The following is a 27,486-nucleotide window of genomic DNA, read 5'->3' on the forward strand; positions in this document are numbered from 1 at the left end:
CCTGCAGCCTGATCTGGGTGGACACCCGTTTTTCCACCTCGTGTCATCAAGCGTTTCTAGGTGTGGTGGGTCCTGGTGGGGAGGTGTGACAACAAATGAAAATGAAATCCCACAAGTTTGAACTTTTAGTTTAAACAATTTTAATGAAATACAAGAAAAACAAACTATGAAGGAATGACATTGAGTTGTTTTATATATATACAGTCCAATAAAAAGTATTTAGATTAAAATATTTATTTTACCTGTAAATGTTTCACATCATCAAAAGATAAACTGACTAGATAATATATATATATATACATATAGTTGTCTAACAGTAATTTCATTCAATATTAAGAGGGGAAAAGTAAATATCCCCTAAATATAAAACTTGACTGTGTCGACATAAACATGAAATGTTTGCAATAACTGGCAAAGAATCTTTTACATCACTCTGCCAGCTGTTCTTAGGAGTGATATTATAATTCAGCCACAGAAACAGCCTATTATGGATCATTCCCTATCATCCCAATTAGATTCAAGAGTAGACTTTGACTAGGCCACTCCAACACCTTTCAAGTTTTGGGTTGTTTTTTTTTAGGCATTCAGTGCTGAACTGGTCTCTTGGCTGACCCAAACAGGATCAGCTAAAAGAGTTGCAGTTCTTCCTCGGGATCATCGGATAAGAAGCTGAATTTATTCTTCCATCAACTGCACTGGGTCATCCAGCTCCTAAAGAAGAAATCATCTCTAGACTAACACTGTGTTTGTTTGAGGGAGTTATGTTTTTTTTAAACAGCCTTTATTAGACATGAAGGTGGATAGTGATGAGGCAAAAGTCATCAGGCTGCAACTCGAACCTGCGACGACCGCATTGAGGACCAAGGCCTTCATACGTGGGAGGTGCTTTACCACCGCGCCACCACAGCACACTCAGTGAGTGAGTGATGTTCTTGGGTTTATTTCCTGAAATAGTGCATTGGTTTTATTCCAAATGTTACAAGAAAAACAGTTTTGTCTCTTTGGCCCACATAATATTTTTCTATTTCTAAAACATTTGCCACATTTGGCAAAAGGGGAATGTGCTTTTTTTTTTCTTGTTTGAAAGGCCACAAAAATATATTTTCTGATAGTCAATAAACAGATGTGAAAGAGTTCTGCGAATCTCAGAAAGTTTTGGGTCATCCTATTCTGATCTAACACGTCATTTCTCAGAATCCCTCCGGGGAAAGAGAGCCCCACTCGGGCTTTCATAATGGTTTCCAGGGCTGGCCCTCTTCACCGGGCAGTTTTTGTACTCGGAGGACTCGGTCAGCTTTCGGCTGGGAGACTGCATCCCGATCATCTCCTCGTAGATGGGCGCCTGAGAGTGTGTCTTGATATCCTGGCGGGTTTTACCCTGAAATACCATCGAGACGAGACAGGAAAAAAACAAAATCAGTGAGCTGAGCAAACGACGTAAATACGAAAGCTCGATTTCCTGTGTTAAAATCAAAGTTTGTCATTCCTCAACCCAGACAGCGTCTGTTGCTGTTAGCCCCGAAACTCCCTTAAATCCCACAGCAAAAGGTGGGAAACAGACACTTTTTTTGTGTTTTTTTAGTAACCCTAAGAATCAACAAATATAATGACTGCAGTCCAATTTCTGTTGGTGCTCAACTTTAAGAAAAACATGCTGACAACTTGCAGCAAAACATATGAAACTGCTGCGGTTTTTGTGGCGAGCTGGAGAGGAACTCCTCTGGCACGCTCTCGGCTTGCAGGTGCTGATTGTAGGCCCCCCTCCCCATTTGAGCGCAGCGTCAAAGAAGCGGAACAAAACCTACAAGACCACTCACTTTACGCGCCACCACACATCCAACGAGGAGCAGGAGGAGGAAGAGGATGCCAGCAGCTCCTGACAAGGCGTAGAGCAGCGTGGGGTAGCTGGAGCAGCCACACCTATCACCTGCAGAAACACGCACACAGACGATAAATACAATTGATAGTTTGAGATAACACGTGATAACAAAAGGAGTGCAATAACAGCCCATCTATGACGGCCAAGAAGCAGAAACCGCAGATTTCCTTCCTGCACGGGCTGCAGTTTGAATGTGTTGTCATTTCTGATGGAGGGGAAAGCAGCCATTGTTAAGAGCAGAAGTATTAAAGATGAAAAGATTAAGAGCAAAACCGTTCTTAGAAACCCAGATATAATCAAGAGATGTTCATCTGTTAGGAGATAAAAAAAACAACACAAGAGGAACAACTTTACGAATGTTTTTTTTTTTACAACCAGATTCTAATACCTGTCAGCTGGTTGAGTGAAAATGTAATGGACGATTTCTGCACATTTATTCTTTGTCCCAAAAAAAGAAGCAACACTGAAAACATTTACAGCACCTTGTAAAAGTATTCACACTCCCAAGCTTTTGCACATTTCAGCCTTTTAGGACTACGAGGTGGAAGTTGCATGAAAACATTACGTGAAATATCTGTCATCTGCAAAGAGACATGTTTTCCCTCAGTCCAGGTAAATTAGACTCGTTTAGAGCCACAAATCTTACACAACCTTGTAAAAAAATTTTTAAAAGATTATTTATGTAATTTTGCCAAACATCTACTCAAGAAAATCTTTCAATGAACCACAATTTAATTTCTGTTTTTGGGTTTTTAAATAACAAAAAACAAAACAAAACAAAAAAAACATGAATCACTACAATCGAATGTTGCTATTGATGGGAACTGATGTAAAGAAAGTGAATGGTTTCTAAACTAATAAGAAAAATAGATCTAATGAATCTGAAGAACTGATACTCTCTGAAAATTCATTTTAGCTATTCCATTTCATTATCTTAATGCAAAAACTGAAATTGTACATTGATTGTTTTTATTAAATATTATTATTCTGACACAATTCAATTTACCTGTATTTACAACCACCCCTGTATTTAGTGATCTGCATTAAATAACTTATGAAATATGTAGATAAACTGTTAGCCTGGCTGAAGTGTCATTGTGGGCATATTTCCTGTTGAGCAATTGAGGCATTATTTTCAGGTTTTTTTTTTAGTCATGGTCAAATGTTTTCATGAGATAGACATTGTGGTTTGAAACCTCACTCAAACTCAAACAGTTGTTTTTTTTTAGAATAAGTCCAGGGGTTTTTTTAGATTAATATCCAGGGTTTACACATGAAAGGTCACAAAGAGCCTTATTAGCTTAAAAGATGTTGTTGACAAAAATCCTTCTTACTTGTTTTTTTTTTTTTTTTTTTTTTAGGGAACTAAATAATCAGCTTAATAAGAAAACAGAACACAAAAGTCCAGCCGAAATTACTTAATCATCCTAATTCGCAGATAAAAAAAACAACACAAGAGGAACAACTTTACGAATGTTTTTTTTTTACAACAGACGTCTTCTTGTCTTGGCAACTAAAATGTACCTCCAAAGTAAAGGTCCAGTTAGCTTACTGGCCTCACATGCGAGAGACGCATAGCTAAAATATCGCACCTGAACAGGTAGAAGTTCACCTGGTTAGAAACTTCAAACTGAGTGGTTTCATACCAACAGATAAAATGTCAAGGTTTCTGTTAGTTTGTTGAAAAATTAGAAAAATTATAAGTGGTAATGAAACTTGCGGTCCTGCTGTGTCTCCACGTGGCCCCTGCTGATAAACTGGGCTCACTGAGCAAAATTAGTTCTTTATTTTTGATGTGCAAACATCCAGATGGAGATGATAGAACCACAGTTTTCCTCAACATTTCCACAGCCAAAATCCTAACACCAGAAATAGTTTTAGGAATTCCTTGTCAAGAACAAATTGGAAGCATAAAGAGAACAAAGAAAATAAAACTAATTTTGTTGCTGTAGAGTTTCTGTTGCATTCCTGGGGAAAAAAAGAACAGATATAAAAAAATATATGCATATACATGTTAATTCATGTTTTTTTGTGACTGAGTTGCTGTAATTTTGCAGGGGCGCTTCCTTAACCAAGGTTAAGCGCGAAGCTGATGAATGATGTGTTTGTTTCCAATTTGTGTTCTTGATTTCACATATTTTCAGCAAGGCTGCACAAATGAAACAAGTGAAAGGAGCTGAGTTGAGGCAGTGGATACACTTGGAGAGCATTTGGTAAATCAACAGGTGTGTTAGTTGAAGCCAGAAGCATCCTGACATGTTGAGATCGGAGCCTGCGGACATTCGGTCACATTTTGCAGCCCGTTTAGACGGTAACCGGCTCAGTCGGTGATGTCACCCACCTTGGACGGAAATAAAGAACACTTGACCCTTAAGACTGGTGCTGCTGTCGGGCCTGCCGCGCAGGAGCAGCTGGCAGCTGTAGAGGGCGCTGTCCTCAGACTGGAGCTGCAGCAGCGTCACATTGAAGGTGATGCCGCCCGGTCCGGGCGCAGACGACAGCTGGACTCTCTCAGTGGGGAACAGGGAAGTGTGGCGCCTTTGAGAGTGGTAGGCCACCTCCACGGGGGCTCGGCCCCTTTGCCTGTTCAGAACCACGCCTTCCACAGCCAAGCCTTCGCTATTTGGGGTGAAACACGGAAGCACAGCGGAGTCTCCGGTGCAGGTCTGGATCAGGTCCAGGTCCCCGGAGCTCGGAGCATCTCCAGGGAGAAAAGGGAATTAAATGGATGCAACATCGGGGACGTGGTCACTTAAAGAAGATGATCATATGGAGTCTAATGTCTCTCATAATGATTTATAGGGGGGGAGTACACAAAAACACGGTTCATTACATTTTCGGGAAACATACTTCAGTCAAAGGTGAACATGAGACGTTAACATTTTCAGAAAATAGTTGGATTTTGTTGATGTGTTCAGGCATTACAGGAAGTGGAAAGTAAATAACTTAAGGGAGATTTTGGTTTTGTTAAACCCACTTGGAAATGGTCAGTGTTGTTTATGCATACTTGAGTAAGACTGTGATGTTATTGTGTGACTAGACTCCCACGACATTTTGGGGTTGGTTGAACGCTAACCTATTTAACCTATTTGTCACAGTAACTGAATGAGAAACTATAATTTTTCCAATTAGCAGAAGTTAGTGAAAATGTGGAGTCCTCTTACTCTGACACTATGGTCCACTGTGGTGGTGGAGTTTAGAGTTTTGCACGTTAGTTCCACATGTAGACGTTCTGCATGTGTCCAGGTTTAAAACAATGCTGCATTTGACCAGCGAAAACTGAAACGGTCCCAGTTTGCACACCGCTCTCCAGTGAGCAGTGTTTCTATACAGAAATACAGAAACTGTCTCTTTGACACTTAGACCAAAACAAGTCCACTTTTAAGATGACTTTGGCTCTAAGTACACAAGTATTAGCTAATAACATGTGTCAGACAGAAACTGAAACCACCAGATTGAGACATTTAAATTTTTTTTTTTACAAAGACAGGAATGACTGGAGGCCAGTAGAGCAGAACTTGAGTAAAGTGCGAGTTCATATTTGGTAAATTTTTTAAATCACCCTACATAGATGCATAGTTTTGTTAAACCTGCTTACCTTTGTGTGAATCTGCATACTTCCATTAACCTTTCACCTTGCTGCTGGTACAACTGCAGGACAATGAAGAATATTTCTATTTCTGTTTCTATTTCTTTTACAATCATAGTCATGTTGGGGAAGTTTGCACTTTTGGCACATCAGAAATATTATTAAAAAGGTGATTAAATATTTATGTTTGTCTGTATGTTCCTACCTTTGGTCATTATCCCAGATCTCTTATAGGCTGGAGACATTTTAGTCTTAGTATATTTTTCTGATACGTTAAAGATCAGACCGTTTGCTGTTGATTACTAGATCTTTATCATGTTTGTCGCTCCGCTGACATGTGGCCATTTAACTGATGTAGAGCAAAGCTGGATGGTTTTATACCAAGACCAAGGTGTCCAATTAAACAGATACTTTGACCCAAAAGCTATGATGACATATTTAATACTCCATTATATCCACTTTGTCATCTGTATGTTTTTCAGAAGTTTCTTTTTTAAAACGATTGGTGAATGAACAAGAACTCGTTCATGTGAGAATTTGGTTCAGAATGTGATGGCGTCATTTTACATGAGATAACCCTAAAACAATAAGAGGCATGACTAAGTAACATTCGAAAGGTAATGATGTTATCAATATGATCAGCTATCTAATTGTTTCTGAAGAGGAAGAGAAGACTGTCTTTACTTATGTCTTAATAATAATAATACTGATCAGTCACTTTCAGAGCTTGTGTGGTCTCTGATGTGAGGAAATGAAACTAGAAAAATGAAAACTCACATCATATGTCCCTAAATATTATTAGTTTGTTTAGATTTATATAAAACCCAGAGTTTTGTTTTAATATCATCTATACTTTAAACAGTCACCAACCACTTAAAACCTGATACAAGCTCCTATGTGTGTCAAAGACATTTTTGCACAACTGGCACGGCACCAACATGCACACTGGTGGTCAAGGATCGTTTTCACAGCTCTTACCTTAGTAGTTGTACAAATATTCAAAGCTTTTTCTTCCCTTATTCAAATAAAAATGACTAAGAAGAAATGTACCTCTTGCAGTAACAACAGCAAAGTTCAGCAGTTTGAGTCAGGTATTTGGAGGTTGGACATGTTTGTAATCATTTATGATAACATTTAAAAAAACTTGAAAATCTCTTGGGTTTTGCTGTTTTTGTTTGGAAAAATCTCTTGTTAAAACAGATAAGAAAATATATAAAATGAACTATTTTATCTTAGTGTTTGACTCCATGTTATTTTATATTTCATGGATCAGAATAGTTTAATTGTCCGACATAAAAACTCCAGGAGCCCTTGCCCCTTCAAAGGCCTGTGTACACCCCTGCGACTGTCCATCTGGGAGAAGAGGAAAGCCGGGTGGTTTCTCTGGAGGTTTCACTTCCCCACTACTTCCTGTCCCCAAGCTGTGTGCGAAGAAACGCGAGAGAGAGAGAAAGAGAAAAGAGACTCACCAGGGCTGACTTGGAGGAAGATTTCGGTGTTGCCTTGGATCTTTTCATCCTCTGCGCCCATTCTCTCCACCATGAACTCGCAGGTGTAGCGGTCTGTGTCGGCGGCCCTGAGCTGGGAGATGGTCACGTTGGCGGAGTAACTGCTCGGGTCCCCGCTGACGCTCACTCGGCCTTTGAAGGACTCGTTGACGGAGGCGTCGTTCTTGGTGTACTTGAAGAAGACGTCTACGGGACGGAGCCAGCTGCGCTTCAGGTAGAGGCCGAAGGGTGGCTGGCCCCTCGGCTTCATGTGGCAGTGGACGACCACCGACTCTCCCTCCAGCCGCTCCACGAACGAAACATCACCGCAAAAAACTGAAAAATCCCATAAAGCGCCACAATGTTATGTTGCGGGTCAAATTGACCCGTTTTAATGTTACATTTTAAAAAAAAAATACTTGGAAGTATTTTTAAATTTTTTTTGCATGAAACTTTTTCTATTTGGCTTAATAGGTGCACTCTACATATAAATTGAAAATTTATTCATTTTACACATTTGCAACCCCCCCTTGCGTCTACTTTTTACATGGATACGGTTCGGGTCAATTTGACCCGGCAGTCAAGTTGAAGGGTAAAAAAGATTTTTTTTTTAAAAAAAAAAGTCCAATTCTGTATGTTTCCTTGCAGCTATGAACCATATTTCACCACACACACCCCACCGCACCCATACATGCGCATGTGTACGCACACGAACCCACTTTCTCACTATTCTCTTTACTTCACTAGGAAACTGCGAGAAAGCAGGTGTTCTTACAACTTTTGACGGGAATTTTTTCTGTTCCCGTGGGCAAACTCCACCCACACTGAGTGACACTCAGCAGAAGTGGAGGAAAACATAAATACTCTCTGCATGACTCATTTGTCATGATTTTAATCAGCGGGTCAATTTGACCCTGAACAGTATGCGTGTCTCAAGTTTAATTGAAAAAAAAAAAAATAATCAAAATGTAATATAAAATTTTTTTTACCAAAGTTCAATTTCAAGGAAATTATTGTTTTTTTGTGTCTAGGTTTTTTTCAGTGGACATAAAAAATTTAAATTCCATTTTTCATGTCCAAATGAGTAAATAAGTAAGTTCTCGTCGTTGATCCATTATTTGCGAGAATTAAAAAAAACATCATTGCACAAATATTGATTGAAATGGTTAGTATTGGAGTATTTACATACATACATACATAATAAGACATGAAAAGCTATCTACTAGATAAAAACAAAATGTTAAAGCTGATCATGCTGTCATTGTATTCTCTGTTCAACTGTGTCTTTTTCTGGGTCAGTGAGCCCTCAAAGCGCAGAGAGGCAGTAGTAAAGTAAATGTTTGATCAAAGCGAAAAACCTTTTCTGTGTTCTTGCTCACGTTAGTCTGTTAGGGAAAGCCAGGGATGTAAACCCACAACTCTAACCCAACATCTGAAATGGGAGCTGAAGCACTGGTTTGTTTTTCCTCCAACTTATACGTATCTGCATGTGTTTTTCTAGTTTTGTTCCCCCCCATTACTTCCACACACTTGCCAAATTTCATACATTTTTATATTAAATAATGTGCATTATAGCTGAAGGTTCAGCAATTAATTTAAAAACATTGGATGGTGTTTTTGAATTTACAACTAAGGTTTGTGCTTTGTTGGCGTATTAGAGGAGTTACCAAAATGCACTTACATTTTGTTATTTTATATCAAAAGAACTTTGAATCAATTTTAAAGGTCAGAAAGAAAAATTAACCCCTCGTTGTGTTTTTCTCATTTCCCACCACGTCCATATTCAATCTCCCGACATTATGTTATTTCACATTAAAAAGAAAGTTTCTTGAATGAGTACACCTTGAACTTGAAAAGCAGAACCAAACTTACCAAAACCAGTAAGAGTGATGACCGCAGTCCACAGACAAGCCAGGTACCGGATCCCAGTCATTTTCAATGCCACTGATACTAAAATCGATGCTGAAGAAAGACAATGATGCAAACCATTACAACACAGGCTACATGCCGACGATTCAGACTGATATGACAAAAGTTTGGGTAACCGTAAATGAAACCAAGAAGAACCCAATGTAGCTCCACCTTCTAACCTCAAGGCCTGTGCAAGAGGAAGCACACACTAACACACACAATATAGCTTCTGTCAAACCAAATATCTTAACAATAATCCAGTGACTGTCAGAAATTGGAAAGAAAAATATTAAGGGATACCGGACATGATCAGGCCTTATTGTTTAAAGTGATTTCACTTATCTTCCCATAAATTTGTGCACAATTCTTTAAAATTTGCATCAACTTCTTCCAAAACCATTGTGTTAATTATTTGAATATTCCAGAGGAAACAATGCTGACTGCCCATCTGTGAACAGGATGTTTTCAGCTGTTTCTCAGTGATAAGTTGCATCATGGTGCATTCACCCCATATCTGTCAAAACATGAAGACTTTTACACTCACACAAACATCCAAATATGTAGAAGTACATTCTTCTCTGTCCCTTCTTGTTGGCTTCACTGTTGCATTGTCAGTCCAGTGTGTTAGGTGAACACACTAGCACTTGACAACTAAAAATAACTAGTACTTGACAGTTGTTTTCACCTGAAATCTGCAATCATTTCCTTTATTTTGTTTCTATTGAAGTCAAGATGATTGTTTCCATCATCTCTGTATGCAGTTTTTTTTTTATTTCTGATACACCTGATGTCTTCTGAGTTATTTCTGTTGATGAAGGGCTCTGTCTTATACTGAAAGTCTGAGGTGTACAGAGTGAACAGGAGTAGTTAGAGTACAGACAGGCCTCCACCTGTGTCTTCAGGAGTCTTTGACTTAATAAACCAAGCTGAATTTTGTTGAATGCATAGAAGAAATCAAAGAACAAGTGTTGCCTGCTTTTTCCAGATGTTGGTGGGTCCCAAAACCAGGCAGGATGTCTTCCACAACAATCTAATTTTGTCTTGAAGTTGTTTTCATATACTACTCAATATTTTCCTGTCTCTCTTGTTGAGCAATTCCTTCAGGTCACAGAGTTGTTAGGGGAAACAGCTCACTGTTCTGGCACTGATGGTGTTGTCCAACTAGAACACACTCATTACATCAGTAACCGCTGTGGCTGCTTCACTTGACTGACTTGCTTCTATGGAATGAGAAATAAAAAGCTTAATTATGATAAAGATCCACACATTAGTTTACATTGATGGCAGTAAACACAGTATTTATGTGTTTACTGATCATAATGTAAGGCATTATTCTCTGAATCAACTTATCTTAGCAGTGTTGCTTGCATAGATAAATGGAAAGGACTTCAAAAAGGTAACAAACCCCAGAGCCAGTTTGAAAGTTTTCATGCAAAGTAACAGTTTCACAGTAAAAGTTTAGTACAGCATTTTCCCTTCAAGAATGGGGACAAAGCTCAAGCTCTGGTATTGCACAACACATCAGATTCTGTGTTGTGCAAGTTCACTCTCAAGATCTGCATCTAAATTCAGTTCACCAAGGCTACAACCAAACTCACAATTTTATTCACATTTGCTGTTAATAAAGAGTCATCTAACATTTTGAACCAAGTGACTTGCCTACTTTTAAAATGTTGAATTAACTGTGACAACACCCAGCTATAAATACTCCCAGGCTACTAGAATAAAGGAGTTACTTAAGCAGAAGCTGTCTGAAATAGCCTAAAAGACCTGAGAAATGAAACATGTCCTGATCGAAAATTTCAGAACAGGTGAGAAAGAAAAGTCACAGACCTCCATCTTCCTGGAAACGGCTGCAGAGCCATTTCTAAGGACAGTGAACCACAGCGAGGTTCATTTGTCACAAAGGAAAACGTGGAGCAGTGACGATCCTTTTATCCTTAAAATAAAATAGATCAAGCATTTTATATTTAACACTACCTATGAATGCACACATTTATGTCCATCCATGGATAGCAAAAAAAAACAATTAGTACTACAATCTAGTTTTTTTCCCCTAATCAATCCATACTCCTCTGAATTGTTTTATACATCTCCCTGCTTCAGCACACCTTATTTATTTGATTAACATGCTTTTAGATTTGTTTTGTATTTCAAGAGTTGTCCTTCTATGCCTCAGTTATTTATGTAATAAAGCTCTTAGGTGTTGAGCACCAAATTTCTTCTAACACTGTAAAATCTCCGCTGGCCGCTAGGTGGTGCACTAGTTTGTATAAAGGCCAAGCGTGAAACTATGACGGGAATCCCAGTGGATTTTCGCTCTCAGCTGCATTCCTGTAAATTAAGAATGACAAATGGCAGGAAAGCAATGCAAGTATTTTCATTTATTGAGCATCATAATACTACACAATTATGTCACATTTCATTTAAACACCACAGGTAGTTCCAAAAAGAGAACTGATCTATACAGGACAGAATGAAATTCTATTTTAACAGACAAGAAGATAGTTTATACATGTAGGGAAAATATATTTACAAAGAAAAAAAAAACACAATAAAGAAAAACAGATGAACACTGAAGAAAATAAATGAAAAATGTTGAACTTATGACCTCATCATCCTCAAATATATTAATAAAACAACGATCTTTGTCTAGTGGTGTCTTGGCACGGCATTGAAGCACTTCTCATTTCCGTCAGCAGTACTGGTTGTACTGAAAGCCAATTTTCTTAAAATGAAATTAAAAATTGAATATTAATCTAAACACTAAAAAGTTTTATTTTATCCACTATATGTCAAACTTATTCTTCAATAAAGCCATTGTCGTGCAATCAAGAGAAAGGACAATTGTAATAATAATAAAAAAACAGGACGCACAGGTCATACAAGAGACTCCAAAACGTAACAGAGGGAGAAATCCATTTTTTCCATTTCATTTTAGACTTTAACCTGAATAATGTACAGTTCTCAGAGGATTGGGGGGAATTTCTAAATGTACTTTGATGCAAGAAAACATTTGGCAACTTGGCTTTACATAAATCCTGTTACAGCAAGAGATTGTGGAATTTGCATGACTTCAGTAAAGCATAGAAAGCCACGTAACCATTAACTTATGACACCACTTGAGAATTTAAGAGAAGCTGTTTTGTAGTTTCAGTAAGTACCCAGCTGTTCTTCCTACTTACCGTGCCAGTTGTCATCAGAGCAGAGGGCAAGCGTGTACTTCCGTGTCATTCTTCATGATTTTAATACATCAAATAAAAATGTTGACGTCTTTATATTATCACAAATCACTTTGATGAAACAGAGCCTTGCATCTAGCTGTATGGGAACGTCTCACACTATAATCAACATCAGGTACTTACAGGATTTAACTGACCTGTCATGCCAGCTGACTGGGTTTTAAGGCTGAAAAGCTCATATGGATGGGCTAGACAAAAACAAATACAAAGCAGTAAGTGATCTGGCCAGAGGAAAATGTGCTCAACACTAAAATGCCTCAAAATATTGAATTACTCAAACTGGCGTTCCTGTTGCCTTAGTTGTTCTTCGCCGTTTTCTGTAGAATAATGTTAACACAGGATAAAATGGCACACAGCGGGCGACTTTGAGACACTGAAAGGCGCTGAAACACAAAACCACCCAACAATAAAGACAGGCACTGTGGCAAAGATCAGTCTGGGAGACGCTTCTATAGATGTGTGGTGGCATTTATTGTGATCTCTGAGTTATTAACATCATCTGCTGCGATAATCTTGTGAAATTGACCTTCTGCCGAAGCAACTTTTGCTGACGATATTCAAATAAGCCATCTAGTGAATATATGAAGGACCACAGAACTAATGAAAACTGAACATAGAATTAACATTAAAACAGCATTTTTGTATTCTAAAAGTCTATGCCACATTTTTATAATGAACTTTAACTCAGACCTACTGTATTGTTGGGTGTGTTTTATATTGCTACCACTGTAGCAATCATGCATGCTTGAGTGCTGGTGTGCAAATTCAGTTAGTAGATTAAAATTAAACTACTTTCCATTAGATCATGTATTGTATTTGGAACCAAATTACCCAGCCTCCTTGGTGGGCTCCATGTCCAAATGATCTGGGTGCATTAAATCATAACTCTATTTTACAAAGCCTTCCAAAAGTATTCACACTACTTGAACTTTTCCACATTACCACAAATTTTAGTGTATTTTAACTAAAATATTAGGCAATAAACCAAGGGCCTAAGTCCAATCCTCAAGGCCTACTTTTAAATGAATCACTGCTTTTAAACAGCTGAATCAAATCAAATCTCCAACACAGTCAGGTGTGTTGGAGGAGAAAGGCAGCTAAAAATTCAAGGAAGGTAGATCTGGAGGACCGGATCTGAGCCCTTGTGCAATGAACCAACACAAAGTAGCACATATTTATAGAGAAAAGGGGATAGGGCCTATGGTCTTCTCAATTATCTTTAGTCTTCTTTACTGTGATAATCAAAATACAGTTTAAATTTAAATTTTAAAAATACTTTTGATTCCAAAGGGAAATTAAATGTTGTAACTTGATCAAAATTATTCAGTTATTGTAGATGCTATTGTATTAGTACAACCAATCACTTTCAAAAGTTAATCTAAAATGTAACTGGATTACACTTTTGGGTAATTCAATCTCAATAAAAATCCAGCTATTCACTGAAAGTCTCAGACGTTTGTTAACGAATGTTAACTCATCAACTAAGATAAAGTCGGACTGTTTATGAAACATCCCAAGCTTTTAACATCTGCCAGATCTCTGTGCAATCCATCACCTGAGAGGCTTTCCTCAGAAGCTGACAGGTCGGGCAAGCGGAAAATCATTAATCAGAAAAGCAGCCAAGAGGCCCAGGGTAACTCAGGAGGAGCTGCAGCAATTCAAAGCTCTGGTGGGAAATCATCTCTCAAGAGAATTACTAGTTGTTTTCTCCTGGAAACTGACTTTTCTAAAAGCAGCAAGACGAAAGGCATCGTCAAAACGAAGCTTTGGGGAGATTACACAGCAAACATGAACAAAGTGCTGTGGTCACATGGGGTTAAAAACAAAAAAAAAAGGCCCAGTGACCAGTTTCTGTAGTTGTATGACAAAAGTCGAGGTAAACTCTGGTTAGAGTCACACAAATTCATACCTATGGGCAATTTCGAGTAATCAGTTACCTGAACATTCATGTTTTAAACACAGTGCCGTATAAGAACCCAGAAATCCATGGGATAAGGTGCAAACCCCATGCAACAAAACCCTTGGACAAGATTCAAACCCAGGATCTTCTTACAGTGTTATGCAGCAACGCATAGCACCCATGTTTAAATAATCCAAAATTTGGACAAATCTAATAGAGGATCTGTGGCGAAACTTTTCAAAAAACTTTTCAGATCCTCTTCATCCACTTTGACATTTAGCTAGATTTCCAACAAAAGGCAAAAATGTTAGTCTCCAAATGTAAAAGACATTTCCAAAGAATTTTTTTTTTTTTAAAAAGCTGAAAAATTATGTATAACTTTCTTTCCACTTTACTATTAGGTGTTACTTTGTGTTGGTCCATCTTATTAAATTCGATGAAGTATGTCGTAATGTGACAAAATGCAGAAAAATTCACAAAACATGAAAAAAAAAGCACTTTTGGACAATGCTGTATGTAAACATCCTATTTAAAACAATGGGAGGTGGATGAGGTGAAAACAACCAAATTAAAAGCAAACATAAAACGATGAAAAAATGGAAAACTTTGTTGCTTGGATAAGATCCTACAGTTCAGCAGAGCCATTAGATGTGCAGAAATACAACACCAGTACAAACCTTGGTGACTCACCTCCACGTACGTCAGGACAAACCAGCATTAGATTTCAAGATGGATTTTATTACAACAGATTGATAAAACATTACAAAGGATGCATACAAGTAGGCATATGACCATGAAATAATAATAAAACAAACCTGAAAAAAAGAATAAAGCTAGAGACTGATGAGTCATGAACTTTTAACATTACTTTGTTGGAATCATCTTAAATCAATGAGACCCTCACCAACCACGGTTGGGGACGAATGTCCAACAGCACCTGTGCATGCTGTGAGGGCCCCAGCTAATTTGCTGAAGAAATAAAAATCGAATGTTCTAAAAAGAAACTTGCCTTTGTAAGGGGTTGGTATGTTCATGTAACTCCAGCAGCTTCAAAAGAAATACGAATCATTTTTACACACTTCACCTTTATGAACCTGAGTGAAACCTATGGGAAAAAATATCCTCACATGTGATCAAGTAACACCAAAAAAGCTGTTAGATATTCATGGTGTTTGGCTGTTTTCTAATAAACATATTACAATAAAATGTCCATGCGTTTGTTTGTTGTTTTTTTGTTTGTTTGTTTGTTTGTTTGTTTAAACAGACCATGTTTGTCTTCGCCACCACTGTAGGCTTACTGCTCTTGGCAGCTAGGTTTGAAAAAGCACAAGGATGAGAGAAAGGTATTAACCTCAAACCTAATGTGGTGGGTGCTTTGCTTCTTCAGTAGCGTCCGGCTGGAGACATGACAGGCGGCCTCATACCCATGGGAGGGCCTCCTTGGTAAGGGGGGACCATAGGAGGACCTTGCCCATATGGAGGCATCCCTCCAGGCATGTAGCCAGGCATGCCCTGAGGAGGAGCACCGTACTGACCTGCAACGGAGAGCAACAGCTTCAGTCCTCAGAGAATCAACAGGTGGTAGCTATTTAGGTTTAACTCAGTCAGAGATTAACAGTTTATATTGAGTCATAAAGGTAAGACAGGGTAATACGGTTTAAGAATAAAATATCAGATTTTTTCCCCATACATTAAGATATTTTTCTTTTTCACTTCCTTTTCTAAAATTGAACTACAAATGACAAATTATTTTCAAAAAGTGGTTTTGTATTTCAATCATCCCTTCTGTGATTTGTACAGGTGAGCATTAAGGCCAGGCTACGAAAATGTTCTAATTATGAGAAGGTAGTCATAATTACAGGGTAGGCAGTATGGACTTAAAAGTTTGATCACATTATGCTGTAGTAATAGTGTGATAACTGTAAAAGTGACAAGATCTATTTATTACTTCTCCTTAAGTATTTCTTTAAGAAAGTCCTGCCTGTTATTGCTGCTGATCTGATCCAGATAGTAAACTCATCGCTCTCATCAGGCGTTTTCCCCCAGGCTTTGAAAACAGCAGTAATCAAACCACTTATAAAAAAGAACAATCTGGACAAATCGCTAATGCAGAATTACAGGCTGATCTCCAACCTCCCATTCATCAGCAAAGTTATTGAAAAAGCTGTGTGCAAACAATTAACTAGCTTCCTAACTATAACCAACCTCTTTGACTCCTTCCAGTCTGGTTTTCGTGCTCACCACAGCACAGAGACCGCCCTCGTAAAAGTGTTCAATGACATCCATATAAATACGGACTGTGGCAGAACCACAGTGCTGGTTCTGTTGGACCTCAGTGCAGCTTTTGACACTGTTGACCACGACATATTACTGAATCGACTGGAGAGTTGGGTCGGACTCTCCGGTCCAGTGCTTAACTGGTTTGAATCCTACATAAAGAACAGGGATTTCTTTGTTTCAATTGAAAACTTTTCATCAAAGAGGTCAAAGGTCACATGTGGGGTACCCCAAGGTTCCATCCTAGGACCCCTTTTATTCAATATTTATATGCTCCCACTAGCTCAGGTTATAACAGGAAATAATATTAGCTACCATAACTATGCAGATGACACACAGCTCTACATTACGATGTCACCAGGTGACTCAGAGCCCATCCAATCACTGAACAGATGCTTAGAACAGATAAATGTGTGGATGTGCCAAAACTTTCTCCAGCTGAACAGAAACAAAACTGAAGTTATTATTTTTGGACCTAAAGAGGAACGATCTAGAGTCAATGCACAGCTTCAGTTATTACAACTGAAAACCAGCGATCAGGCCCGAAACCTGGGAGTAGTGATGGACTCTGACCTGAACCTCCAGAGTCACATAAAGACAGTTACAAAGTCGGCCTTCTATCACCTGAAGAACATTTCCAGGATTAAAGGACTAATGTCTCAGCCAGATCTAGAGAAACTCATCCATGCGTTCATCTTCAGTCGTATTGATTATTGCAACAGCGTCTTCACAGGTCTGTCCAACAAATCAATCAAACAGCTGCAGCTGATCCAGAACGCTGCTGCTCGCGTTCTCACTAAAACCAGGAAGATAGATCACATAACACCAATTTTAAAGTCCCTCCACTGGGTCCCTGTAGCTCAAAGAATAGACTTTAAAATACTGTTGTTAGTTTATAAATCACTGAACGGCTTAGCACCACAATACATTAAAGATCTGCTGTTGTGGTATCAACCTTCCAGACCTCTCAGGTCTTCCGGTTCTGGTCTGCTCTGGATCCCCAGAACCAGAACCAAACGAGGAGAAGCAGCTTTCAGCATCTATGCACCACAAATTTGGAACAAACTTCCAGAAAACTGTAAAACAGCTGAAACACTGACTTCTTTTAAATCTCAACTAAAAACCCACCTGTTTAGAATTGTATTTGAAATGTAATCAATTACAAATTTATTGATGTAACTTGACTTACTGATTGATTCTATATTGCATTGTGATTCTGTGTTTGTAATGATGTAAAGCACTTTGAAATGTCTTGCTGCTGAAATGTGCTATACAAATAAAATTTGATTGATTGATTGATTGATTAAGGTAACTGTATGGCTGGGAGTGCATGACACAGCAGTCATTGCAACACAAAAACTAATACTACACTTGGAAAAACATTCTTTGTAATATGAATAGGACACCAGTCACAAAATGAAGTGTGATTTGTGTCACTAAACTGCATTTAATCATTCAACAGTGGAAAAAGAAATAATAAAATACCCCTGACAAAATGGACAGTTTTGGGGGTTTTAAACATCAATTGGAATTTATCGTGACGACGATAAATCAGAATTCCTATATTAAGAAATCTTAGTATAGGAATTTATAATAATTCCTTTGATAATTTATCAAGATAAATTATCAATGATACGATAGAATCCCACCCCTAGTTACAATATCAGCAGATTAAAGGTGCAATTGTACCAGAAAAAAAGGTTTTAGTGAGAAAAAAGCAAGCTTAAAATAAGTCAACATCAGTCTGCGGCTCTTTCAAAATAGACATCTGTTTGCACAATCATTTCAACGTCCTGCTACTGGTAACCTGATGTGTTAAAAGATAAGTAGTTCCTTATTTATAAAACTGATACTAGAGCATAACTTCACAAGATACTCAACATCCTCATTTTAATTTATTTTTCTTGTAGTTTTCATGAAATTATCACTCCTTTCTCCTAATATTACAACTTTATTCTACACACATGACTATTCCCATAATCATAAGAAAAAAAAAATCTTAGCCTGACCCTTGTATTTTGTAATGAAATGTATCTGAATCCAAATAACTACAAACTGTAAGACATGTTTGCCAAACAAGATGGCAGCTTTTGGCTGTGTTTGAATCACTCTGATATACACTGGTTTAAAAAAATAAATTATCCGACTTACCAAAAATTAACTTTCTTGACTTTCTTCAAAAACCAAAAATTAGACCAAACAATAAAATACATGTATTGCCTAACTCTACTACTATAACACAGTTATTCTACCCATTTTTAAATTATAATTTTTTTAGGCTTACTTCTAAAAGATAATTTAACATTTATAAAGGTTTATTTCTGAATTACCATGCATGGGATGCCTCATGCCAGGCTGCTGTGGTGGCAAACCCTGCTGAGGGGGCATTATGCCAGCTGCCACCGGAGGGGCAGCAGCAGCGTGGGCCTGACCAGCCCTGGGTATGAGACGCTGGTAACGCGGCAACTGAGCCTTCATCTCCTCCTGGTTACAGAGAAAAACACACAACACAGACATTCAGACTGCAGGAACCGTGGCACGCCTCTTTCAGCTCAGCTCAAAGAGACACTCACACAAAGGTTGAGGAATTGGGTACCAATGTTGGCGAGCCCTGAATTCACACTGAGGATATTCAAGTTCAGAATCATCCTTCAACATAACCACAAAAAGAAAACTACTCAGTTCTACCACCCAACCTAAAGGCCCGCTTTTACATAAAAAAAATAAATAAAAACATGCTGTCAGTATGCATCCAAGCCAAATTGATTGACGTTTTCATCCTGATCAAACGTAGCTACTAGTCAATATTACTAAGCATACTATATAAACCAGTCATTACTTACTGTGAAAAAGAGCAAAACGGAAAGCTGAAGCGACTTACCAGTGAGATATCCTCATCAGGGTGGATCAACTTACTAGTTGCACTCGTGGTGGTGAGGGTGGCAGGCTTACTGGTCACTGTGGCCGGGGGTTTAGCCACAGTGCTGCTAGAGGGATTAGAAGAAGAAGAAGTGGAAGAGGAGACAGAGGGCTGGGTGTAGGCGGGGAAAGTTGCTTTGGGAGGCTCAGAGGACGTGGCAGTGCTGAGTGAGTTTGACGCTGCAGCGACTGAAGGGTTCTGCTGGGCCTGTAACAAGACAACACAAATCATTTTACTGGGAAATTATTTTAAAATTATGCTTTCTTGACCAGTCTACCATGCAAAATGACTCAATATGTTAAAAGACGAACAGGATGGGTTTTTTTCTGGATTCAGCACCAGCCTTTGGATAACTTAGGGCTGGGCGATAAATCGATTGTAACAAATTTTTGGCTTTTGAAGATTTAACTTTTGGAAAAATCAGAAATTTTTTTGCACCAATGCACTCCTTGGGTTTCGGTAGTTCAGAGAGATTTAAGTGGAGCCAAAAACGGCATTTTGTTTAACAGGTTCTGTTTATCTTGACAATGAGTTCAGATCAATTCCACGAGAAAATGTAGGGGTCAGGCTGATTTTGTTTTAACAAAAATTAAGTCATAATGCTACAAGATTACACTTGAAATAATATGAGAATAAAGTCTTAATGTTATCAGAATAAAGTTATGTTAGAAAGATCTAGTTATTTTATGAAAATTCCAACTATAAAATTAAGAAAAACTACTTTTTTCTTACTAAAATGTCTTCTCTTGTAATTTTAAGACTCTTAAGAAATTATCATAGCCTGGCGCTAATACTCCATACAACTCACAGAAAGGATTGCAATAAATTCCACTTTTTGAAAATGTTTTCAGTCATTTATAATTTCTTTTTTAGAAAAGCATGCAAAAAAAAGGTAAATTATTATCAGAAATCTGTTTTTAAGCCGTATCGATCAGTTCTAAGATAACTAATAATTCAACCTAATGGAATAAACCCTGCATTTAGAGTAGTTCATTTAAACAGTGCTAGAAATTTAGCTTAGAATGAGCTCTGTCCCTTCACATCAACTGTAAACATAATATAAAAAAAGTGAATGAGAGTTCTGAATCTTGTACTGTGACAAAACAACTAACTTAAAAGCACAATAATGCTTATTTTAATAGCCCATGCTGTTAAAGCTATAACTTGTCAAGTGTCTATGCCATTTCCATGTTAATTTAAAGCACATGCAGCGATAAAGGTCACAGTTTGTGTTAAAAGTTGCCTTCAAGCTAATGCTGTTAGTAAACAGCCTCGTTCGACACGCAGCAGGCAACGTGATTATGCAACATGCAGCTGCCACAGGCCTGGTCAAAGTCTGTGAGCGTACTTGGGGCATGTTAGAAAAGGGAGGCTGGGAGGAGGCAGACTGATGGTCTGCAGGTGGAGAGGAAACGCCTGTAGTGCTGCTGTTAACACCAGAGCCCATCTGCAGCGTGGTGGGAAGGAAATCACAGGATTGGCACGTAGCAGGTCAACAAAAGCTAACCAGAAATCAAATACAACTTTGGTGGGAGCTAAACATGAATCAAAAGGTGTTAGAAAGGTGAGCAATGGGGGATAATAGAGGAAAGGTGTTTTAAACCCCCCACCCCAGAAGTTGAAGGATTCCAACCTGCGCTGCGCTGGGGAAGAGGGGCTTTGTGACAGCAGGCTGCACCACTGGTGCTGCAGGTCGGCTGGGTATTGGTCCGGCTGCAGGGGTCGGAGCGATGTGGGGCATCCCCGGCCTTGGAGCCATGTGAGGGGGGATTCCTAAATAACAAACATCACTTCATCAACAACAACAACAAAATAAAGATGGAGTACAACTTACAGAAAAAAAGGCTTGGCCTGTTTGTGAGCAGAAATGACTCTTTATGCTGTAAAGGTTGCAGACCCCTGGTCTAGATTTTAACTTTAAGCTACATCATGTATTTATAAAACCGCTTTCACAACTGACCTGGAGGAATTCCAGGCATCCCTGGCATCATGGGAGGCATCATCCCTCCCATCTGCATCATGCTGTAAACAAGTTGGATAAGCTTTATATACTAAATTATTGTCTAGACTACTTTACCTAACTGTTAAAGAGAAAGCTAAAAAAAAAAGCACAGAGTTATTGCTCACGCTGGTGGCATTCCAGGCATGGCAGGAGGCATGCCGTGCATCATGGGAGGAACACCTGGCATCATCGGAGGCATTCCTAAAACAAAAGATTTACTTCTTTTAAAAATAATTCAACATAAGTAATCACTCAACACATGATTTTAAACATCTGATTTAAGACAAAAGCATAAAACATGTTAAATTTAATAGATGCAAACTTGAAATTAACAGAGAATATCGTTTCTGCCTTGCCTTGATATCCTGCAGGAGGCATCCCAGGTACGCCAGCCACAGGGGGCATTCCAGGTTGGGTCATTGGTGCAACGTACCCGGCCTGGGGCTGGACAGCAGCTACATGCTGGACAGACGGTCCCGCCTCATCATCATCGTCGTCGTCATCAGAGTCATCCTGATTGTTTGACTTCTTCTTCTGACTCTCTGAAAACAGAAAAAGAAAAGTTTCGATTAATTTTAATTAACCTAAAACAAAAGAAGTTTTGTGTGAAAGAAGTTCAGGCAGTGAGAAGAAAAGATACATGCACTTTTTTTTTTTTATTCGATGTATGTAAACCTCTGATTTCAAACTGTAAACATACAGTCAAGAAGGAAAAATGCTGCACTTGTTTACCTTTCCTTGTTATAAACAAGTGTAAAAAAAACAAAAAACCTATCAATTTCTTCAAATTCCACTTCTGATCTGTAACAGCAAAAGGTACCTTGTGATTTCTGTTCTAATGTTCGTCTTCTCTCCTGCATGTCTTTCTCTGGAATTCCCTCCATGCCATAGATTTCCAACTCGATGTCTGTCCTTCCTGGAATTGCGTTCGGTACACTGTCAATCGTCTCTTTGTGTACCTGAAATACATGCAAAGCAAGTGAGCCCGCAAGGCATGCAAGTACAAACATTCACTCGACTACCCGCCCCCTCCAATTCAGTTCAACTTATTCAAAGAAATTGCGATTAGAGACTCGTACCTGCATGCAGTGAATAGCCAAGCCGGGACCGGTATATAGCTTCTTGTGGCAAATGTGGCATTTAAAATGTTTTGCCTTTTGATGCTGAATGAGAATTTTCTCATCGTCAAAGTCTCGATTACAGTACCTTAAAGTAAGAGTTGAGGAGTTTTCCGTGTTTTGTTAATCACCGACTGAGACTCACAGACAAACCGATGACGTTACTTGAGAGCGAAACAGCAGCACTTGTTTGGTAACAAGATTACATAAAGATTCAGACACACGGGATGTTAATCCGTGGCTAGCTTGTTTCAAAATTAGCAATGAAAGATGAAGTAAAACAACATTTTATGAGGTAGAAACACTCAAAGCTTGGTTTTCTAATCATATATCCAACCTTTTGTCTGATTTTGAGCCTTTAGCCCCGCTAACATTAGCTGACAGTGCTAACAGAAGCTACCTTAGGCCTTCCTTTGTCAGGCTAACAAGTAGCCTGTGGCCTGCCCGCGTACCGCAGCGTTTTTTTCGCACTTTAAAAAAGGATACCAGCACCACGGCTTCATTTGCTTCTTCTTCTTTCGCCCCATTATGTAGAAATACTGAACTGCACGTCACAAAACACTGAAATCGATGTTATTATCTCTTTGATAAGAGCATGCTGTAATCCCGTGACAAGAACAAAAATGGAGGTCCGATGTAGGAAGCGTTGTGCTCAGCGGTCTCACGTAAACGTAAAACTGACGTCAGTAAAGGAGACGCCCACAGACGTAACGAAGATTTATCACGTCTGTGGAAACGCCCCTCAGTTTAAAAAGGGGCGTTTAGTTTACTTTAATATTAAGAAATCCATAGAAAATTATGGTTATTAGTGTTGTGTAAACCCAGGGTGGTAAAATAAAATGCCAAGGGAAATATCTACAACAAGAATATGAATACAAAACCCAAGTGATGAAAATAAGCAAATGTAACTAATAACATTTTCTACTTAGCGTCAAAAATATAAATATAAGAAAAGAAGCATCAGTTTGTTAGATATCTATGCAAGAAAGGCGTTTCAGATTTATAATTCTGTTTTGTGTCTATTCTGTAAGCTTTCTGGTTACGTTAACCATCGAAAAGCTCTTAGAAATTTACCAAAAATACGTTTCATTGTTAGCTCTATCAACTATATTTTCCATAGAATCCCAAACAATAACAGTGGGGGAAGTGAGAATAAAGGAATTAAATTTAATGTTTACAGATGCTGGTGTAGAAATATTTAAAAATATATTTATACAAATCAAATAACTTACAAATGTTATTTGATTTTTCTCTCTTTCTTTAATGGGGTTGTAATGGGTGAAGTTTTATTTAAAGTAATTATGACAGGAAGTGTTGGTCATTTCACTGTAGCCGAAGCAGTGCTACGTTTTCACCACCGGATGGCGTCATAACCTTCTTCATTTATCTTAAAAGTCTTCACCCCTCCCCAGTCCCTTGACAATCTTATGTCTTTGAATTGTATTTTTGCATAAGTTTATATACAGTTTTGACTGTTACAAAGTTGAGGTTGAGTGATATGTGTTCTTTCAGCATTATTTGCAATTCAAAATGCATATTTGAATTTAGCAACTCCTGCAGTTTGATTTTCGTGGATAAAATTAGCTTTCCCCTTGCTTTTTATACATAACAGAGCAATTTTTTAAAAATATACATTTTAAGCATCTGCACAGTATCTGCAGTGTGCTGTTCTTCATACAAATCTGCATTCTTGCACAACTTGGATTCAGCTCCCATCATACTTCAAAAGCCTTCTAGAACACCAGAGCATTTCTACAAGTTTAACTTAACTACTGAATAATGTTTGAAATAATTACACAGAGGAAAAACTGCAACAGTAAACAAATGTCTAAAAAAAACCACTAAAATCATATTTAGATTTGTATAAAACATTTTATTGGACCCCTTTTATGCACATATCAAATCTACAAAATATGCACAACATCAAAATACTATCTGCAGTTTTACTCCTCACTCTGTTTGGTGTAGTAGCCCTTATTATGTACAATCCCAGGCCATCATTAACCTTCATTTAAATAGGATACATACAGAATATATCGAACATATATGATGTCCAAACAATTACGCAACATATCAGTATCACCACATAAAAAAATCTAACATCTGGACTTCATTAGATTAATAGTCATTAAAGCGTGTAACATGAGTCTTAAAATACAGTACAGTTAGAGACCTCAAGCTTTGGGTGATGATTTCCTCCTATTTCAGCTCCAATCAATTAACCAATCAAGTTGAGACAAGAACTAACAGGCAAATATTGATTTTATTTTTTTTTGTCCAGCTGGCTTCTGAACTGAAAATGAAACAACCTAAACTTGAATGACTTGAGGTCAAGGATGTATGTTCAAACGAGAAAATGATTCACTGAGGCTCAACCATGAATGAATAAAGTTATCTTTTGTGTTTTATTTATACTTTTTGCAACAATTACTATAAATGAAGCACTTTGTTAGGAAAGATAAAGAATTTCACTGCATTTATTTGTATCAGGAGGATGTTCTTCACTAAAGGTTTTTCTCTTACATTTGACAAACTCCTTAGTCACAAAACCTAGCAACACTCGTTAGGGACACACTTCTCGCCAGTGCTTGCAGCAATGTTTTGGCATCAGAAAGATTCAAGTCAGAATGGCACTTCTGTTTGTTTTTTATAAGTACAAACACAGTCCCTGTACACAGAAAGGAGACAAGACTGAAGTTTTTAAAAGCGCTCGACACGGTTGTTTTTATAGGCATGGGCCAGTAAGTGTTTCTCCTGGTAAGACAGTTTGAAGTCTGCAAACTGATATCATGACATTTACACAAAGATTTAAAACATAAATGTATCAGCTTATCTCTGTTTATTCCAGTTTTTTAATCACTATGAGATTATTAGTCATTTGACTAGCTTAGCTCTGTTTTAGCCATATTTAGGATTTTCTTCTTGTAAAGTTCAACATAGTTAATGTCAAGACTATTGTCAACTGCTGGCGCAGCAAAGCCAGTGCAGCTGTTTGAACTGAAATCCCACAAACTGTGAAGATGGAGATTTTTTGCAAAAACAGAAGAAAACAATGTTTCTTAAAAAAATAATATCTATTGGTTAGTAGTAGGGGGCCTCATGGACTTCAAACTGAAACCATGGCATGTTGGAAAAATGTAGTAGTTTGAGATCCTTATTATACCAAGTCGGCCCATGCCTATATATTGATTCTGAAGGCAATACTTAACAGTAACTCACCCTCTTCAAAACTTAAATTCTTAACCTGTAAAGGTGACTGATGTGTAGCTTAAAGAATCTGTTTTCATTGAAAAGCTAACTGTTGTGCTATGTGATGCACCTGATGCTTGTATGGACAGAGAAACACCAACGTTCTGTAAGAGTAAACATATTTTTTTCACTTAAAGAGGATTACGAGAAACTGTTATGACTCAAAAATGGTGTAACACTGTAAGGTGTTGTCGCTTTAACTCCAACCAAGAGGCAGATGTGCAGAAATACTTTCAGCAGGTGATATCTTCATGAGAAGGCACCGTTGGATTGAGAAGAAATAGGCAGAAGAGGTAAAAGCAATGCTGTAGTGTTAAATCCGAGGCTTCTTCTTTGCTGATGTTTTATCATGGAGTTCCACAAGCCACCATCAGACACAGACAAAGCGCAGGAGGAGTTCAGCTTGAATGATAAGGTTAGGGTTAGTGAGACTAGTAGGCTGTGGGACGTCTTAGATCACCGACAGGTGAGACTCTGAACGTGAATGCTGAGGTAATACATCCTGCCAGCTGGCCCCCTGGAAGCAGGTTCATGGTGCCGGGGGTATTCGCACATCGAGCTGGCTGTAGGCAAAAATGTTCCAGAACACAGCACAGAGCACAAACAAGGTGTAAACGCAGAAAAATATCCAAAACAGCGACTGCTCCTGAAGCCGTTGCTCGTAGTTCTGCAGGACCACCACGCCTAGGGTGAGACCCACCAGGACTCCCCCCAGGTGAGCTACAAAGCTGGGGTTGGGGCACGGAGGGAAAGCTGGAGGGTAGAACCGCAGCCACACAGCCCGACCAAACTCTACGCTCACTGTGAACACAGAAAGAGACAAGATGTCAGCATGTGACAATACAAAAAATATGTTTTAAATGAGTCACCCCTATATCTCTTAATATCAGATGGAAGATGCAGTCTCCGTGATTAATCTGGCTCTTTTTACATCTTTAGGAATCACTTTTAAGTATGGAAAGATGGCAGACAAACATATTCTTGCATAAAGTTCAATCTCAGTCAGATTGGATGGACGGATGGATGGATGGATAGATGTGGTACATTGATGCCTTGTTTCAAATACCGGCCTTGTTAACACAAGGAAGTGTAGACACAAAAACAGAAAAGAAAGAACAAGTAAGGAATGAAGGAACATAGGGAAGAGAAGAAAGACAAAGGGAAGGAAGGACTAAAAATGACACTTAAAAGGAATAATTTCAGGAAACAGAAAGATTTTTCCATACTTTACAATTACCAGACGCAGAAAATACTGAAATAAATTCTGTACTTCTCCATGCTTTTCCAGACTGCATAAGAAATCCGATCATTTAGTTGATCTTCTAAGATTTATAGCGTTTTAAAAATTATGATAAAGTTTGGAAGAGACAGCACAATTTTAGTCATTCAGTAGTTAAAACAGTTCAGTATTGCCTTCAGTATCAATATGCAGGCATGGGTCTCAGGAACAAAGAAGAAGAACAACTGTGGTAAAAAAAAAATAGCATATCAGAGGTGAGGATGGAGGAGAGGCAGATTATTTCCAACTTACTGCAAACCAGGGCCATGGCCATTCGGAATAACTTAAACTGACACTTCATTCCCGACCAGTTCTAGAAAAACAGAACGAAAGAGAGGATTCAAATATTGGGAAAAAAACACATAAAGTGCCAATGGCACTTCTGGAATTCACACACATGCTCACAAATACACATCATGGCATCAAAACAACATTAGTATGTGGCCCTTGTTTTAATTCAGGTCAATTATGAAAATGTTCAAGACACTCTGACCCTCTGTGGTCTTGCTGTAAGAGATAATATGATTTCAGAATGGAGAATAAAGACAAATACCTCCATCCTCACCTTGAAAATGATGAGAGGGACCTGCTGGAATCCATGATGGGCAAAATAAGATACAGAGGTTCACTTTG

At 38.4% G+C, this 27,486-nt stretch overlaps 2 protein-coding genes across 7 annotated transcripts in view; both read right to left on the minus strand.

The window, feature by feature from the left end:
* Window positions 1-1,065: 1,065 nt before the first annotated feature.
* Window positions 1,066-10,363, minus strand: cd7al (cd7 antigen-like). The gene is made up of 5 exons (XM_032562861.1): window positions 8,828-10,363; window positions 6,938-7,291; window positions 4,221-4,580; window positions 1,818-1,927; window positions 1,066-1,378 (listed from the first exon to the last, which is right to left on the minus strand). Exons 1-5 carry the CDS (start codon window positions 8,886-8,888, stop codon window positions 1,184-1,186), a joined length of 1,080 nt encoding a protein of 359 aa, XP_032418752.1. The 5' UTR covers window positions 8,889-10,363; the 3' UTR covers window positions 1,066-1,183.
* An 872-nt stretch (window positions 10,364-11,235) lies between these two features.
* Window positions 11,236-27,486, minus strand: part of LOC116719967 (BUB3-interacting and GLEBS motif-containing protein ZNF207-like) — a 34,960-nt gene continuing 18,709 nt past the window's right edge. For 2 of the 6 annotated variants that reach the window (XM_032562849.1, XM_032562850.1), the window contains 2 exons: window positions 27,106-27,166; window positions 24,178-26,375 (listed from right to left, as the gene is read on the minus strand). In XM_032562849.1, coding sequence (XP_032418740.1) covers window positions 26,104-26,375; window positions 27,106-27,166 — 333 coding nt within the window. In that variant the 3' untranslated portion in view covers window positions 24,178-26,103. Of the gene's footprint in view, window positions 15,544-18,615; window positions 18,770-19,166; window positions 19,413-20,553; window positions 20,653-20,838; window positions 20,979-21,165; window positions 21,228-21,332; window positions 21,409-21,563; window positions 21,750-22,027; window positions 22,167-22,286; window positions 22,414-22,811; window positions 22,999-24,177; window positions 26,376-27,105; window positions 27,167-27,486 lie in introns of those variants that run through there. The other 4 variants (XM_032562852.1, XM_032562856.1, XM_032562851.1 and 1 more) reach the window with 3 other exon arrangements.

This window comes from Xiphophorus hellerii, chromosome 5, assembly GCF_003331165.1.
Source record: "Xiphophorus hellerii strain 12219 chromosome 5, Xiphophorus_hellerii-4.1, whole genome shotgun sequence".
NCBI classification, from domain to species: domain Eukaryota; kingdom Metazoa; phylum Chordata; class Actinopteri; order Cyprinodontiformes; family Poeciliidae; genus Xiphophorus; species Xiphophorus hellerii.